The sequence below is a fragment of the Calypte anna genome, chromosome 3 (genome assembly GCF_003957555.1).
Source record: "Calypte anna isolate BGI_N300 chromosome 3, bCalAnn1_v1.p, whole genome shotgun sequence".
Classification (NCBI taxonomy): domain Eukaryota; kingdom Metazoa; phylum Chordata; class Aves; order Apodiformes; family Trochilidae; genus Calypte; species Calypte anna.
Genome location: NC_044246.1, coordinates 51,594,714 through 51,613,037, shown reverse-complemented (window position 1 = coordinate 51,613,037; position 18,324 = coordinate 51,594,714). Strand labels below are relative to the sequence as shown.

General features: G+C 36.4%; 1 protein-coding gene across 2 annotated transcripts in view; it reads right to left on the bottom strand.

The window, feature by feature from the left end:
* Positions 1–738: 738 nt before the first annotated feature.
* The window catches only part of PPP1R21 (protein phosphatase 1 regulatory subunit 21), a 34,219-nt gene continuing 16,633 nt past the window's right edge, over positions 739–18,324 (bottom strand). For both annotated transcript variants that reach the window (XM_030448322.1, XM_030448323.1), the window contains exons 11-22: positions 18,191–18,279; positions 17,210–17,346; positions 16,142–16,234; positions 14,199–14,326; positions 13,703–13,855; positions 13,076–13,168; positions 11,730–11,963; positions 10,200–10,235; positions 7,190–7,306; positions 6,149–6,247; positions 3,041–3,169; positions 739–1,345 (exon numbers count right to left, since the gene is read on the bottom strand). In XM_030448322.1, coding sequence (XP_030304182.1) covers positions 1,316–1,345; positions 3,041–3,169; positions 6,149–6,247; positions 7,190–7,306; positions 10,200–10,235; positions 11,730–11,963; positions 13,076–13,168; positions 13,703–13,855; positions 14,199–14,326; positions 16,142–16,234; positions 17,210–17,346; positions 18,191–18,279 — 1,338 coding nt within the window. In that variant the 3' untranslated portion in view covers positions 739–1,315. The remainder of the gene's footprint in view (positions 1,346–3,040; positions 3,170–6,148; positions 6,248–7,189; positions 7,307–10,199; positions 10,236–11,729; positions 11,964–13,075; positions 13,169–13,702; positions 13,856–14,198; positions 14,327–16,141; positions 16,235–17,209; positions 17,347–18,190; positions 18,280–18,324) is intronic.

The following is an 18,324-nucleotide window of genomic DNA, read 5'->3' as shown; positions in this document are numbered from 1 at the left end:
TCTCAAACAAAAAGCAGCACTACTAAATAAGTAACTAGACTGGTTTAATTACCAAAGCTCACCTCACCAGGATGTTAACATCTCACTGCAATACCACATCATGCAACTTGGATGTAACCAGAATCAAGAAGAAAGTCAAGCTGGTTTCATGTAGTTGATTTTATTATTACATACTAGTAATACATATCAACACAGATGTTATCAGAGTAAACCCTTAGGAGACAAGTAAGTGTCACAATTCAAATTATGGAACAGAGATCAGTGGAAAGTGTGGAGCAACACAGCATTGGATTAAGAAAAATTTAAAAATCAATGCTGTGAACTCATGGTATCAAACTTCACTTAAAAAAAATTCTCAGGAAAGGCCTTATGTTCAAAAACTTTCCAAAACATAGTAGAAGCCATGAGCATACTCTCGGTGAATGTCAGGACTTAATTCCATCAAGACTTTTTGCAAATTTAGTGTTGACATCTTCTAAATATTTCATATTCTCTTTAACCATAAGAGAGCACAGTAAGCTGATCTATTCTACCCACATATATATATAGCTTCACTCTTTTGGGGCAAACTACCATCACAATTTCCTCCAGTTTCAACCAACATACATACATATATGTGTAAACAAAATGCCTAAGTAAAGGCTTAAAGCAATTTCACAGAAGTATTGCAGTTCAGCTATTTGTGCTCTTTACTTGAAAATCCAAAGTGCCAAATACATTCAGCAAAAGTTTCCACTATTGCAATCTACAATGAAATAGTGATCCCATTTATTGTGTGAATTTATAGAAAAAATTTAAAGCCACAATTCCAATTAATTCAGAAGTTCGGAGAACAGGATAAAGATATTCACATTAACAGCACAACTTTCACAGCCAAAAAAGTCCCAAAATTAATTTTTAAGCTGTTACAAGTAAAGGAATGTAGACATGTTGACAGTTTAACAGGTAACTCAAACATAGACAACTACATCACTGATCCAAACTTGTTAATGCAGATCATATTTGAAAATATACAAAATCTGAAGTTATTACATGAAATTAAAACCTAGTTTTGAAAAGTGCACAGTAAAAACGGAAGGTAATTACTATATAAATTATCCACAGAGTGTGTATTTCCTGGTTTACAGACAACATTAAGTTCTGGTTTATCTGTTACAAGTTCTAAATATTTTAAAGCCATTTACAGCACCAAAGCAGTTTGTACTATACCAAATACCACCTCTCCTTCCTGTAACAAACAGGAATTGGACAATGTATGTTCATTAACTGCATCCTGTGCAGCAGCAGCTTCTGAAGACAGCTGATTAGCTGTAAGCTATCGATTTTTGTTCTTTTTAGAGTTTCCCTGCAACAAGAAACAAGTGAACAGAACATAATTCAGATGAGAAAGTCTATAAAAACAACAAAAATCCTGATGTCTGATAATTTCTGCCAGCAGCAAACAAAGAACAGTCAAACTGAAAATAAACTTTCCCTAAGTTTTTAATAATGGAAGCTTGTAGCTGCTTGCTCTGAAAACCCCTCTACCTTTGCAGCCATACCAGAGGAAACTAACAAATATTTCAAATAAGTACAACAGTACCTTTCTGCAAGCAAGCACAAAAGTACCTTACTGCAGTTGAAACTTGAGGAAAAAAAAGACATTTGAATTATGTTCCAAGACACCCAATTGTATTAACACTATTAATAGCATAAGCACAGTGAAGACAAAATCAAAATTCACCCCACCCCTCAAGTAGTATTTCAAATATAAATCTCATAGAATAATTGCCTCAAATTGAAATCAACCCCCTACTCTATCATTTTTTTCCAAAACAAATTTAACTTCCTCTATACAGAATATTCATAGTTTAGGTAACATTTGAAAATTGCTGTGAAAATGCCATTGTGAGATTCTGAACTACCTTCTTAGAGACAGCGGATCACTTCAAAACTTAGAAGTATGGCAACTGAAAAATACCACAGAATGTTTTCTAAAAAACACAAAGTGCTATGATCAGTATGCAGCCAACAGCTTCCCTCTAAAAACACAAGAGCTTATACTTCAGAAAGTAATTGTAAAGATTACAATGCCAAGTCAAAACATTCAGACAGCTGAAGAAAAACAGCTCGATACCTGGGAGGAGGAAAGCTAGCTCTAATGGAACCCTTAATCAAAATGTGGATTTTTTTTCTTTTTTAACCCTTCAGTGAAACCCACTTCCATATATTCCACAACTAAGGACAATAATGCTAGTTTATTAGTTTCACAGCCAGAAAAGTGAAGGGCAAAGGCCTCTGCAAGATCTCTTTCTCCCTATAACTGTCAGAGTAAGATATACAATGGTTTAATCACTGACTGCTCAAAATACTTCTGTAGTTTTAATAAATAAGATTATAAGTTAAAAACTTGTTTCTGGTAAATGAGTAGACTAATTTCTTGGCAAATAATTCAAGCTACCATTTTAGGTTGACAGAAAAATGTAAGCAGTAACTTTTTCATTCTTACATATGAAAGACATGAATGAATATGGAAATAGAGTAAATGTACAGATGCCAAAAACTAAGGAGCACAGTAAGGAGACTCTTACTAATAAGTTAATCATAAGTATGCAGCATCAGTAGCTGGATTTGCAAATAGTTCCATTTCCACCATATATAAAACAAAAAAAAAAAAGGTGCTTATCTTCCATTAGAGGGTACACTTTGAAAGCCCACTTTGAAGCAGTGACACTAAGTGTTCTTTCCCACACATATGTTTTGCAAGAATTTCTTCTTTACTGAAACATGCTGGTCTAGCTTCTTAAAATGGTTTTGATTGGAAGGGACCTTAAAGATCATTAAAGATCCAGCCCCCTGAATCAGCAGGGACACATTCCACTAGATCTGGATGCTCAAAGCCCCACCCATCCTGGTCAGGAGTCTTCTTTCCAGTTGTGCAAGGATAAGTACAACAGCTTGTGGACTGGTTTGTTAAAGAGTAGTACTGCAGCAGTACCAAATGCAACCCCACAGACCCCAGATTGCAAAGAATGCCTGATGTGAACACCCAGCAGCTTACCTTACTAGTCATCTTTAGTGTATCAATTTCTTCCCTTTGTTTAGTTAAAGTTTCATTCATACTGCAGAGATGGTCACTCATCATACTTAACTGATCCTCATAACTTCTCTTTGTAGTCATCAGCTCATCCTAAGGTAAGAAAAAAATGACCAGAAGCTTCTGTTCAATATTAGTGGCAACTGGCAAAGCAGCCAACTTCTTTCTCCACATACTAAGCTATACCTCTGATGAGGAATTAAGCTATTAAGCTTAAATTAAGATAAACCATTGAAAAAAACCAACTTTCTGAAACAAAGTAGATATTTTCTTTCACTTTAAGTTCCACACATGGTCTGTTCCTTTTTGCTGTTTCCTTTATAAACTTTTCCCTCCATTTCTACGGCTTACACAGAAGAGTAATGGGTAAGTATCCCAGCACTGCTTCCAGCCATGAACCAAGTAAATTTTATAGGGTTAAAGCATGGACTGAACATTACAATTAATGGCACACAGAGTTGAAGGAATCAGAAACCCACATGCAGTTGCAGAGCTACAATCTCCGTGGGATTAGAGAGATATGGTAGGATAATGTGTATGACTACAATGCAGCTATTAAGGGATACAGACACTTTAGGAACAACAGGATAAAGGGTGAGAAATTATGTTTTATGAGAAGGAGTGGTTTGAAGACAATTAAGAATTCATAGGTAGGGATCAGAGGAGAAAAAGGGCAGGCATCTGCTGTAAGTATCAATCACAGATGCTGATCCTGATGAATGATTTTAACTACTCAGACATCTCCCGGAGGGCAACAACATGGAATGCAAACAGTTCATGAGTTCTCTTTGACAAAGAACTTCTTAATACTGCTGAACAATAGGTCTAAGAGAGGCTTTCTGATGGACCCATTACTCACAAATAAGGAAAAGATGGTCAGGGATGTGAAAGCCAGTGATAGCCTTAGTTGAAGCTAGCATGAGTTAGTGGAATTTAAGATGCTGAGGGAAGCAAGCAAAAGGAACTGTACAATTACAACAACCCTATATTTAAGAAGAGTAGATTCAGGCTTTTTCAACATCTGCTTTGCAAGATCCCAAGTAAAAAGTGCCCTGGAATTTAAAGGGGCACAGGCAAGTTGAAGGATCAAGGACAGAGCAAAGAACAGTCCAATGTCTAGGATTACATAAGCAGTAAGTGATTGTGGCAGAGGGCCAGCATGGCTGGACAGGAAATTCCATATTCAACAGCTTGACCTGAAATCTTTGCTCTGACGTAAGGAGAGGACCAAATTACCCTAAAGGTACCCTAAAAGAGAGGACCCTAAAAAATTATATAACTCAATATTATGCAGACTACTAAACATATTAAAGGCATGACTGCTATCTTTTCTTAAGAAGTTTAATATGTAATTAGAGTTTAACATTAATAATGATTGTGAAATTTGTTAAACAAGGAACAAATCAAAAGAGCATTTTGTGTTTATAAACAATTCTTTGAAGTGTGCACCATTACATTCACTGCCCGTATGGAACATTTAAGGTATCTCAGACGGGTAAGGAATAAAGATATGAACTAATTATGAATAAAACACAAAGCCATTTAAGCACTGAATATTTCTATATACTTTATTTTACTATTGGTTCCTTCCTGAGGTGGACGTAGGAGAAGAACAAAGGGGCAGGACAGTCACTGGATGTCTAGCATAAGAGTTTATTATCTACTGTTAATCATAGAATCACAGAATCATAGAATTAGCCGGGTTGGAAGGGACCTCAGAGATCATCTAGTCCAACCCTTGACCCACCGGAGCAGTTGCTAGACCATGGCACTGAGTGCCACATCCAGTCTCTTTTTAAATGTCTCCAGGGACGGAGAATCTACCACCTCTCCGGGCAGTCCATTCCATAGCCTAATCACCCTCTCCATGAAGAAATTCTTACTAATATCTAACCTAAACCTCCCCTGGCACAACTTAAGACTGTGTCCTCTTGTCTTGTTGAAGGTCGTCTGTGAAAAGAGTCCAGTTCCCACCTCGCTACAGCCTCCTTTCAGGTAGTTGTAGACAGCAAAAAAAAAAAATTTTTTTTTTTAAAAAAAAACCATTTCAGTCTCATTGAAGGAGGATTATATATATATATATATATAATTATTATTATTATTATTTTGTTTTCAATTAATCAATCTAAATGCCAAATCCTCTGGCTGCAAAGGAGGGGGGGGGGAGGCACCTTCCCCCTGAGAAGCAGAGCCTGGGGAGGGGGTGGGGGGCACCCTGGGTCACCCCCATGGCTCTGCCCACCCCTTCCCCCCAAAAAAACCAAAAGTCCCTTTCTGCCCCAGCTCAGCCCTGGGGATAAGGACACCCCGGTTGCAGCATCCCCCCCCCCGTTTTCCAGATTAATTTCTCCCCCTCCCACCCCAAAAAAAAAAAAAAAATAGAATGAACTCTGAGGACCACGGGGGGGGAGGGGAGGGGACCCCATCTATCTAATGATGGATTTTAAAAGATTATTCCAACTTAATTTTGCTTAATATTAAGCTATCCATCACAAAAAAACCACCCTAGCATTTCTATGACTTTCAATCCCAGGTGCTCGAAAGGATTAAGAATTCAATGTACCACTTAGGAAACTATTTTCATCACTTTCCTAGTCCTGTTAAAAGTTCAATGGACTGATGAGTAGTCAGCCTTGCCAGTACCACACCTAACTTTGAGGAGCAAATGAAAGCACTGGCTGTACACAAAGCAATCCTTCCCTTGCAGAGGGAAATACGCCACACAGGAAAGCAGGAAAAGCTACACCTTTTGGCATAAAAAAAAAAAAAATAAAAAATAAAAAAATCATAAAATGCCTTGACATCAAGTGTGCTAAAACAAAGGCTTGACTGCTACAATCTTTTCCTTTCAAGCACATTCTGCTTCAATTTAATACCAAGAATATGAAGTGTACTGTTTAGATCTCTTCTCTACATACCAAAGTTTTTACATCACATAACTAAGGGATCACATACCCTTTACCTGTTAAAGGCATGACCACGCACGATGCTCATAATTTCTCTCCTCCAGCTTCCTCTTATACACAGTTACAAAATGCATGCATGTATTAAATTATCTAACATTATACTTGCCTGTAATCTGCTGATGTTTTGACTGGCTAGTTTCAGCTCTTCCGTAAGTGATTCCTTAGATTTTTCTGCTAAAGACAGTCTTTTGGCAAGTGCTCGACACTGACAACCAGAACAGGATAGGAAGGGCAGAAGGGAGGCAAGTTAGTTTCAGAATACTGCCTTGTGATACCTTTCTATACTTCAGTGAAAACTGATTGCTTTGTATCTTCCCATCTTTCTGCAATCCTTAGATTTCAAGAAACACAATGCTGTGCATACTTTTAAATGCAAAGTTCATGGAACAGTTAATTACATTTCATTTCATTTTACAACATTATCATATTACCAATCCTTTAAATCTTGTAAATCTTTATCATTACTGGTAGAAAATACTGATAAGTAAAAAGCAACACAAACAACTCACTTCACACATTGCCCAAATATCAGAAAAAGATGGTTCCTCCATACTATGTAATCTACTATTTAAGAAGTATTTAAGAGTATTAGCTCTGTCAGCCTGGAGCTCAGTATATTCCGTATCAGTTAACAGCACAAATCAAAATGGTCACTACTTTAAAGAAAAATTACCTCATCATTTGCAATGAAAACAGGAACTTATAGATACAATGAACTATTTTGTTATTGAAGTTAAGTATAGTTTACACCCAGGAATTAAATTCTTAGAGGGGAGCTGTTTTCCCCACTTCATGATACAAATTATAGCAGCATCACTTTAAGATGAAGTCAAAACTAGTTTGGCAACTAAAGTCAGCTGCCTGTGCTTATATGAGCAAATCTAAAAAAGGTTTGTTCAAACAAACATTGCACTTCTTGCTGCAGTCAGGAAAAGGCTACAAAACCACTCATTAAAAAAATAAAATAAATGCAGCCTTTATACATGATTCATTTTCATGTATACATAACCAAAAAAACATAATGCAGGAACTAATTTTTACAAAACAGTACATTCCATATATTTAAGCTTACTATCATACCAGTTGCCTGTGAGAAGTTCAAAAAGAGATTTACTGTTTGCAGTATAGACACTTCCTGCATGCTCACCTCAGCATGGAAGTGTACTGATTTGCTGTCAGCAAGCTGCAGGTGAGATGTAAGCTCTGCTATCCTCGCCATATAGTGATTTTTTATCAGATCTTCACGAGACTCACCATCTGGAGCCTAACAAAGCAAAAAATTAAGCAGACAGATATTTATGTTTAATAGACTTAATACCTGCTTCAGAGTACTGCCCTCTATACTTACTTACCTTCTTCCCTCCCAAGCTGCTCTACCCAAAAGCATTAAATTCCCCAAATACAACAAATTACAACACGTCACTGTGGTGGTGCAGATTCCCAATTCACTGAGCCACTTGGCAACATCAACATCAGCCAACATTGTTCTTGCTTTAGTTACCAGGGCAGTGGACCTGGTAACACTGCTCTTGTTTCAATAGCAAGTGCAGTATGGTGGTACCATCCAGCATGTTCTGATCTTGCCTGCTGAAGCACCAAATCTAGATGATTTGGTTCCTTTTTGTCCTAATGCAAACACAGCAACATGGAGCAATCAGGCACTCCCTAATCCTATCCTGAAAATGTTTTCTGAACATCTTTCTGCTCAGAACACGGGCCCACTCTGAAAGTTGCCAAAGATTACCAAATCATAGCTATCATGGAAAAGTACTAAACAAAGTCTTGGGATCTTGGGATCCTATAAATATTGGTCTTAAAGAAGAAGTCTCTTTGGAGTTCCCTAGCATTGCACCAAGATGTGGCCAGCATCACACGTCTCACAAAGGAAGCTGGGTCAGCTGACTGAAAGAGTAAGTAGCTGGCCACTTCTCCTAAGTATGGGGGGGAAAAAAATCCCTCTTTATAGGGCTGATATGATTTGACTCTACTGGACAATCAGGGGGAGGAATGCAATTTCTTCCATGAGATTAGATACCAAAATTTGACCTGTTAACACATTATCATAGAATGATAGAATTATAGAATTGGCTGGGTTGGAAGGGACCTCAGAGATCATCAAGTCCAACCCTTGATCCACTACCGCCGTGGTTTCTAGGCCATGGCACTGAGTGCCACATCCAGTCTCTTTTTAAATATCTCCAGGGACAGAGAATCCACTACTTCCCTGGGAAGCCCATTCCAATGCTTGATCACTCTCTCGGTAAAGAAATTTTTTCTAATGTCCAACCTAAACCTCCCCGGGCACAACTTAAGACCATGCCCTCTTGTCTTGTTGATCCTTTGTATCTGTATGTATGTGTTTGTATACAATTTAGTTTAGAAACTGTTAGATTTTTATTTGAACCTCTGTATTGATTGTAACTGATTCTTTAGTCAGGTGCTGGAACAGGCTGCCCAGGAAGGTGGTGAAGTCACCATCCCTGGAGGTGTTTAAAAATCATGCAGATGAGGCACTTCAGGACAGGCTCTAGAGGGATGGTGGGGTTTTTTTTGAGTTTTTTCCTGTTCTTTGGTTTTGGGGATTTTTTGTTGTTTTGGTTTGTTTTGGTTTGTTTTTGGTTTTTTGGGTTGACAGTTAGATGTGATGGTCTTGGAGGCCTTTCTCAACCATGACAATTTTGAGACTGATTATTGATTAAGCTATTAGAAATTCAAATAATTTAATTTGTGATTTCTTTATAATATTGTTGAGGAATCTTAATTTACTGCTATTCCAAATCACACAAGCCCCCTAAATTTGTACTACACACTACACTGAAATTCCTACACTTAAACTCCTTAGTTGTAAATCATTGACCAAGTCTTGTACTGGGAGTGGATTCAGCTGCACTCAGACTCCTGTGAGGGGTTTAGAAAGCAAGGCAGTCCACTCTGAACCTCATGATTCAATGAAAGGGCCTTCCTCATTTTTTTCCCTAATGCTTTGCAAATCACTCCAATCTGTCCTTGACTCAGTCTCTTGTATCCCTGTATTAATCATTTCCCTTGATACCTGTATAAATCACCCCCATCCATTTCCAACCCCTATATGCCCCTTCCAGATAGTAATACAGTGAACCTTGCCATCACATTCTGTTATGTCACTCTTTAACAAATTTTCCACTCATCTCCAACAGTCACTTTGCAATTCATCACCCTGATGGTGACTCTTAAGAGTCAGATGTCCTTAAAGGACAAAGAGGTGACTGAAGATGTAAGAACTTCACTTGATTTAACAAAGTCTCTGACAAAGAGCCACTGCAGGAACAGACTGCTACCACCTACATAAAAACTTACTGAATTTTCCCATCAAGGAAGAAATCCTTTGCGTAACTGAATTTCAGAAAATTACAACACTCAGTACTATTTATTTTATTGCATAAAAGAAACCAACTCACCGGTTTACTGCAAGTTACAGAGTAGCCTACTGGAGGCAGCTTTCCCCATCACTTTTCACTACCTTCAAGTTCAGCACTATGCAGTAGATTTTAAGAACATGTATCAGTTATTATCTGGCTCCCACTCTCTTTTTAATCATACTTTTAGAAGTAAAGAGGGAGTAAACTAAAGCATACATCAGTGCCACGCAGCAGCAGAAAAGAGAAAGCACTGATCTTATTTTGCTAAGTTCCTTCTGGGGCAAGTGTTGCACTATAGCAGTGCTACACGAGGAGCTGACATTTAGTCTGAGAGCTAGTCCCAAGTTTCTTTCAGGGTGACCTCTAGTTTGCAATAGCCTGTACTTAAATGCTAAACTGCAGTCACTACAGTCAGTGACTTTTTTGCATCTTGAGCTGTTCCTCAGAAATTAAGAATTGAGACGTGGAATGCAGTTAGGTTTACTTAAGTAAAAACAAACCAAGGTTCTCCTCAAATTGCAGCAAGCAGTCCTAAACCACAGCTCATACTGCTCCAAACTGCTTATGTAAATAAAACAGAACAGTTCACTAAACAGAAGAAAATTAAGAAATCCATGTATTTCTTGAAACTTTAAAACATGGTGTACAGACTGCACGGGTGACTCACTCCAAATTACCAAGACTACTATAGGATAATGGCATAAGTTTAACAGAATTAGAATTACCAGATGTACTTTGATAGTGTTTGAAACAGATTACCTTTTCATTATCAGTAGTTATACTCAACATTCCAACCTAGAACAAGGAAAAAAACACACTTAAGCAAATACTGCAAAAAATAAATACAACAGCTGCAAGTCATCTCTGCTTCAGTTATGGAAGGACTTCATTTAAAATATATTATATATATCTTGCAACAATTAACTCTAAAACCAAATTTAAGTATTTCCACTTCTAACATAAGCAATGGTAGTAATATATATGAATGATCTGAAAAGAATTAAAGTTGACACCATCTCTGCAAATATTAAATATCCTTTGCTTTATGATGTACACAGGGAAAAAGCCATAAAGGCAAAAAGATGCAGTGAGCTTCTACAATTATGCGACTTCTTGATTACATGAAGTTAATTCAGAAGCTAATTCAGAAGGATGTTAGTACACTGAAACACTATTCATGTTCAAGAATAAAGAAACCCATTTTGGATTTCATGAGTAACTTCCAAAATTGTTTCTTTCCAGTTTGACTAGTAAATTATATTGAGAGTTTAGTGAAGCACTAACACAACTCTAGCAGAGGGATGTGTGTCAATAACTAGCTTCACAGAAGAATATCTTCCTAGTGAATCAAGAGGTTTTTTGTGACCTCAGCAGGACTAGAGACTTAAGTTTATGGGAAATATTTACACAATGTGTTCACCTTTTAGTTAAATTTAGCACTATGGCTAGAAAAAGACACCCTCCTCAAACTCCTAGCAGACCACACACAGAGCCAAAATCTTAAGGTGCCAGTTTACTTCAAAACTGAGGATTTCAAAGTAATCCACATGTCATTTTATCTTGGAGCATGAAAGCAGGGAGGGGAAAGAGAAGAACTCTATTGAGTGCTGAGCTAAGAGGATTATTTCTTACATATGACATCCCTGTTAATACCACTTCAGAAGTGGCAATTAAGGGGAAAGGCCAACTTCATGTACATCAGCAATAAAAAGTAACAATATTTACCCAACAGAGAGTATGCATACCATATCCAAATAGAATTTTTGAGCCTAGAGTTGTACATGCCTATGAAGGTTGCGTAAAAATTGCTGCTACTGAGAGCACTGAGAATTTGAATGCATTCTTCAAGTTAAAATCAAGTTAATACTGCACTGATTTTACTAAGTTTTTAAGCCAAATTAAAAATGTTCATTACCTACTTCCATTTGCTTTAACATACCTACAGATGTCAAAAGTACTGGAAAGCCACAGTCAACCTGAAGTATGCACTTGCAAGCCTCCCTTACTACAGACTCAGAAAAATCTATTAGTTAAGCATCTGTTTGTTCCTCCTCAGTCATACAAGTACAGAACTATAACAATGTCTCAGTGATACCGAAGAAACCAAAGTCTACAGAGCCAAGATGGTTCCAGACTTTGCAGAACATATTTAGCAAGCAGCTTTGCAAATACAATTGTGAATGCATTTCAAAACAGTCAAAAGCTTTAATTATTACTATTCCACTGATCAAGCAGCACTGCTACTAAAGAAAGTGGATTTTTCTCTATTGGAGGAAAGAGGGTACTTACCAGACTAGTACTTTTAATAGGTTCCCTTGGACTCTTTTCTGTCGTTTCCTTCTTTTGTTCAGCTATATGTGGCAAAATAGAGTGCTCTTGTGTATTTTCAGTTAAATGTCCACTAAAAGAATTCTTTGGTTTTTGGTTTTCTTTCTCTAGCTTTATTTTAGCTAGCTGAGCCTCTAACATCCAGTGTTCTTTCTCTTGTTCAAGTTTTGCAATTTTCTCCAGACTTTGCTGGACCTTTAGAAGAGAAAGTTTATAATACAGTTATTGAACACAAGGACTGGGGGAGATCCACACAGAACAGTATCTGAAGATAGTATTATTTTAAACCATTAAAAATAGCTATGAATAATGCAGCAGGTTAACAACTATTGATTCAAACTGTATGTTTAATTGTGGTCGTGTCAAAAATAACCATGTTATTTAATTAATCTGAAACATACATCACAAATTTACAGCTCATACGCTATTGCATGAAAACCAAAGCAGGGAAGAATTTAATGAAAACCTGAAATGTGTGTGCCTGGAACTAGTTTTGTCTTGTTCTATGCTATCAAAAGAAACCATCAGTCCCTTCCCAGCTACCCTCCCCTCACACAGACAGAAGAGCCCACTCGTCCAGATAAGAAATCAACTAGGGAACAGTACACACCACATTTCTGTTGAAATTCATCTCATCCTTATTAATATAGTTGGAATATTGGCTGCTACCATTAAAAAAAAGGAATAAACCTATAATTAAGACTTTTTCTTCTACAGAATTTCAATGACTGTGACTAAAGCACAGTCAGAACATCCAAGCAACTGAAGTTTTAGCATAAGGCAGTCTTTTCATATGAGATGGGCATATGCTTTCTAAATACCACTTAATTCCCCTCTTCCTCACCTTCAGAAAAAAACTATATGCATACATCAATAATTATATATTGTAATCAATTAACTACCTTAAAAGACTATAACTGAAAAATTTTTCTTGGTCTTAACTATCCTAATAAATAGCGCAAAGTCCAAAAAAGCACTCAAAACAGTACATAACATTAGAAATTGGAATTAAAGATTGCCTGATTTCTGATATTTATAAATTAAGACATCAGTAGCATAATACTGTCTCTTATAACTACATGTACATTCTACAGATTCAGAAGAACAAGTCTAGCATAACCCAGCCTAACAAGGTTAAGTTTTAGCTTTCAAAACTCTACAAATAAAACACCTATAGTCTCATTTTAAGCTTCAGTATATGCATGCATATGTATAAATATTCACACACGCAAACGTGGAGACTATTTGCTACTGCTTTGCCTTTATAAAATACACTGTCATGTATGTTAGTAAAATTTATACCATACCTGTTGTGCAAGACCTTCTCTACTTTCTGTGGAACTCAGAAGAACTCTGCGATTGGCCAAAGCCTCTTCATAAGGCACAGAATCTGCACAAGGCTGCAGAAGGATACAAGAAACATCAAAATATGTCTACATTTATTTTCTTATTGCCCTCCTTCCATTATCTTTGAAGCATTTGCCACAGCAGAAAAAATGGTTTGAGTACGCAGAAAATAACAATCCAAAATGCTCATGATTAGAAAGTGCTCAGAAAACTCCAGGTGTCAAATGCTTTTTAAGGTCTTCCAGTGAATGCAAGTATAAAAATAAAATTCATTACATATTCCTAGTGAATAAGGGAGGAAATTTAAATGGCCAGCTACCTTCTCCTCCTTGGAGTCTTAGCACAGAAATAATTAGTGGAAATGGGTAATGGCAGAATTGGCTCAGCTGTGAAAGTGACTAAGCTCTCTGAATTTTTCAATAGCATTATCACTCTAAGGGTTCCATTTGCTCTGCCAAAGATTCTCATTCAAACTATCTCATCCATTCCAACTACTGAAAATCCTTAGTTTGTACTCTCTTTAGCATAACCAGCTATCAAACAGAACTGTGTTTGTTTCTCTGTGCAAGCATACTAAATGAACAAACCTTCTTTAAAGACTTCATGTAAGCAACTGCCTTTTTCTTGTACTGCAGCATACACTCAGCTGAAAGAGGGTTGATGAACTCTGCTCCTCCTTTAGGGCCATAGCTGAGGGAAGCAGTGAAGTGATCCAAGTTGTTGCTAAAGAAGGAGGCAATCTAGACACATCAAGAAAAGTAATTTTTAAAATTAAGTTGACCAGAAAGATTCATGAGAGCAATTACTCTTCTGAGACAAAACCAAGTATATAGTGCAACTGGACTTAACAAGAAATTCAAAAAAGCAGAGGTTCTTCCACATAACTTTGACCTCATTAATGCAAAGCATTCTCTTCACAGTATCTGCTTTTATCACCCGTGATACTATGAATTATCAGAGCCACACCTAGATTTTTCCAAAGAATTCAACTAAGATGTTCTTTTTTAAAATTTTTTTTTAGAAAAAGAAGAAAAGAAACCTGGACAAGTTAAGGCATTGTACTGAAACAAAAAGATCCATTACCTTGCCCACTCCATTTATTAAAGCCACAAGAGAGGATAAAATACAGTCATTTGTAGTTATGAGTTTCTGTGTGGCAGTTGGAAGGTCTTGTTCTAAAGTAGCTTTCTGACTGTAGTGCTTGGAAATCTCTAGAAATAAAAAACATACATCTTTGTCAAATTATTTTTTTGTCTAGTTAAGCAACCTTTTTCAAATTCACCTTATGACCTCAGGTTTCAAACATCCCCTTTTCAAGTTAGATCTATTAAAGTTCATTCTGGATACTCAACAGTTCTTTGATATAACTGCTTTAGACAACTGGTTGTGATCATCAGCACAGAATCATAAGGAACAGACATTGTCTGTCACACAAAGCAGAATAAACATATATATTTAAGAGTACTCTGTATCCCTGAAATCTTAGCTATATGTCATCCAAAGCTACATTGCATTACCACCTTATTTCATAAGTATACTTTCCATTTCTTCACATCAGGTTACTACAGGCAGAAATTTAAATGATGTTTAATACCCGAGTCTTAAGCTTACAAGACTCAGAAGGAAAAAATATTTTTAATTGTGAGTGCAAATCTAAAAGACAACCAGAATTTATAATGCCACTTCATATATTCTAAAATCCTCTCAGGCACATTTAACAGTCTTCAGTGACAAAAAAACCTACAAAACTTTTTAAAAGTAATTCCCCAAAATATCTTAGATTAAATACTCTAATTAATACTAGCAGCACCAAAATGTATTTGCATTTATCTCTGTACTTGTAGCTCAAGTATTATCACCTAAGAACAAATATGTCCACTTGGACTAGTTTAAAAAAATTATTTGACAAGTGAACCTTTTGCACATATTTTGCAATAAAGTACTAGTGCTACAGAAAAGAGACAACCCACACCATCACCACCAGAAATTGCAGGGTGGGAAGGAAGGGAGGGCAAAAGTTACATAGCGAACATTCTCAAGTATAGGAGTGCAAGGTGCTAAGTACAAGATTTCTTTTGCTGGCTAATGAATCATTGACAGTTTTCTTCAGTATTTTGCTTCTACTTATTTTTTTCATAAGTATATGTTGGGTTGGTTTTACATCATAGTATCTATATTAAGAGATAGAAGGTATTTATCAATAAACTTACCTATGTTACACAACACTTGATTTGGTGTCCCATTTTGTTTGTGATACAATAAGTTGGGTTTTTTTAAAGGGACACTGCAAAATAGGGCAGTGCTACTGATACTGCTAAAGTACTAGAAGAAATAAAAGCATTTAGCTTAAAATTACAGAAGTCTGACTAGTATCAAATTAATTTACCTATGTGGATGATATTCTCCCTGGAAACAGTAACATGTTACAGAAATTCTAGGCTATACAGAAATATCGAGGCTTGGGAAATATCTGTGCTCCCAAGTTTAAATCAAACAGCACTTCAGTGAAAATGTACCATATCCATGTCCTTTCAATAAAAGGAAGGTAATCTGTTTTCAAGGATGAAGTAAAGTTTCAAAAGGAAATCAGACTTCTATGTAAGCTTTGGCTATGTATTCAACCAACTTAAAAACTGTAAAGGAAAAGTCCACTTTAAAGGCAAATAGTAGGTCAACAGTACAGAAGTAGACAAAAATATGTGTCTTCAATAGTATTCCATTCTGTATGCTTGTTCCACTAGAGCAATGAAGTTCTGTAACTACGGTGGTATTGCTCAGGAATATTTAATGCCACAAATACATATTCCAGTAACTTCAAGAAACAGAAGTAACACAATGGAGGAACGCCAAAATATGCATGCGTGTCCAAAAGAAGTAGTTAGCAGTTTAGTTTCTTATTTTAGTTTGTAAAGGCAAAGCAAAGCAGATTTTTCACATAGTACACCTCTAGCACTGTTGCAGAGAGAGTGCATGCATGCTATGTTAAACAGAAAAAGCAGTGCTGAAACATACCACTGTACTCTCACCTTTTAAAATGTCATGAAATCCATGAAGACTCGTGGCAATGTTTGCAAACACCAAGTTGTAATTTGTCCTAAGAAGTCCTTCTGGTTTTGTACCTAAAAATAACATGAAGAAAGAAGAAAATTAAGATTTAACCATGAATTTAAAAAAATCTTTGAAAAAATCATCCCATTTCCACCTAGTAGAAATATTTGCATGGGACATAATCTTTAGAACTAGAGAATTGTATCATATTCATTTCCTTCAACTTCCCCCTCCTTTGATATTAGGTGTATATATACACACCAAATTTTGACAGAGTAGGCAAGTAAAGATTTCCAGGCTCCCTGAATTTTATTCTGTTTGTATGGATATCAGCTCTTTTGGACTCAAACAGCAATTAAGCATGCAGTTTTACAAGCTCATTGCTGCAGGAAGGACCATCTGAGTCGTTCTGAAAAGTGAAGTCTGAAATAACCTGAGCTATACAATTACCATTTCTTCTTATTATTTACAGTATGCATTTGGATATAATTTCCCCTCATACATACACAGTTTTACCAGATTTTATTTAGTCATTACCATGAGAGCCGTAGTTCAGGAGAATGAGAGGAGCTGAAAGTGATAATCAGTAATGAAATGTAGTTCATTAACAATTTCATTATTAATAGATGAATAAAGATGTAAATCATATTATAAAAATCTATAGTTAATTATGACTATCTCAAATGTGGTACATGTGACTGTTTGGCTACTTCCAGGCCTGAACCATGCCCATGCTTATCCAGAAGTCAGAGCAAAAAGCACTAAAGAAACACTCTATAGCACACTCAGTCTCGCAGCCTGGATGAAAGAGGGTCCAATACGAGAGAGCATATTGCAGAACTCCCCTGCCTCATAGTTTAGATTGTAGCTACAACGGGGCTTTAACCTTGTTTACCCTGTCATAAGATGGTATGTTTGTCTGTTTTTTCAGTGTAGTGGAGTTTTGGAGGGGTTGGTTTACTTCATTTTTTTTTTTAATTGGTCCAAAAGGAAAAACTACACCTTTTAGGTGCAATGTAACAAACTGAGCCAGAACTGGCACTTACTTGGTAATGCGAGAAGACTAATGTATGTGTGTAGCTTCTCAAAGACTGCAGTCAACCTTTTCATGTCTCTGTGTAGCTCCATATTCCTAGCTCTTAAAGCAGCTGTGCAAAGAGAAGACGCACACTCTTCTTCCAAACTAGGAATATATGAATTATTTTTTTTAAAAGAGAGCAATTACACTAAAAAAAAAATGTTCATGAGTTTTGGAGTAGGTAACCAGTGTTCTTTACATCCTCAGTCCAAAGCAACAATGGAATAGGCATTTATTTTAGAAAGGTTAATATACCAGAGTAATTCAGCAACACAAAAATTACTGCATGCATGTACTACCCACCCTCCTGATGAAGAGTTTCAGTTACAAGCCTGGAATAGTTTATACTCAGAGAAAGGAATTGATTAAATCATTTTAAAGACTTCTTCCTCTACTACAAATAGTTTATTTTTTGCTTCCTAAGAAGGTGGAGGTATAAAAGGTATAAAGGCAACATAAAACAAGTTTTTTCTTTTTCCTTAAAACAAAATTTCTTTTTAAGCAGTCTTTTATAGATACATTTGACCTCTCTTCAGCTCACTCAAACAAATATTTTCATTGCAGAAGGGATGTGCATTTGGTCAAGTTTTACTACATTCCTATATTTACTCCATGTCTCTGGACAGGCCCAAGAAATTAACAGTTTCAGTATATTATAAAATAACAGTGTCGATGCTACTGATGTACATTAAGAAAGACTAAAAATCTGTGCAGCTTTCATTGAAGTCTCATTTGTGATGGGGAGGGAAAATGCTGTAAGATACATGGTTTTAGCTCTAATGCCCAGATGAAAAAAAAGCATGCGTATTCTAAAGGCCCAAAAACCATCAGGCAACAACAATAAAAAAAGTTCTTCCTTTGAAGCAAGAGTATTTAAAGGACTTATCTAGTATTTAACTTGCAAGCACTGACAATGCTGTGTTCCCCTTTATTATTACATCATAAGTACCTTTTTAACTGGTAAGGAAGAATCTTTCTTTGAAAATATAAGTAGGAAGCTAAATGTTCTGAGAAGGCCTTCAATTTCACAGCTGTTTCCTGGAAAGAAAAACAACACATTGGTATTTTTGTTCTGTAAAAACC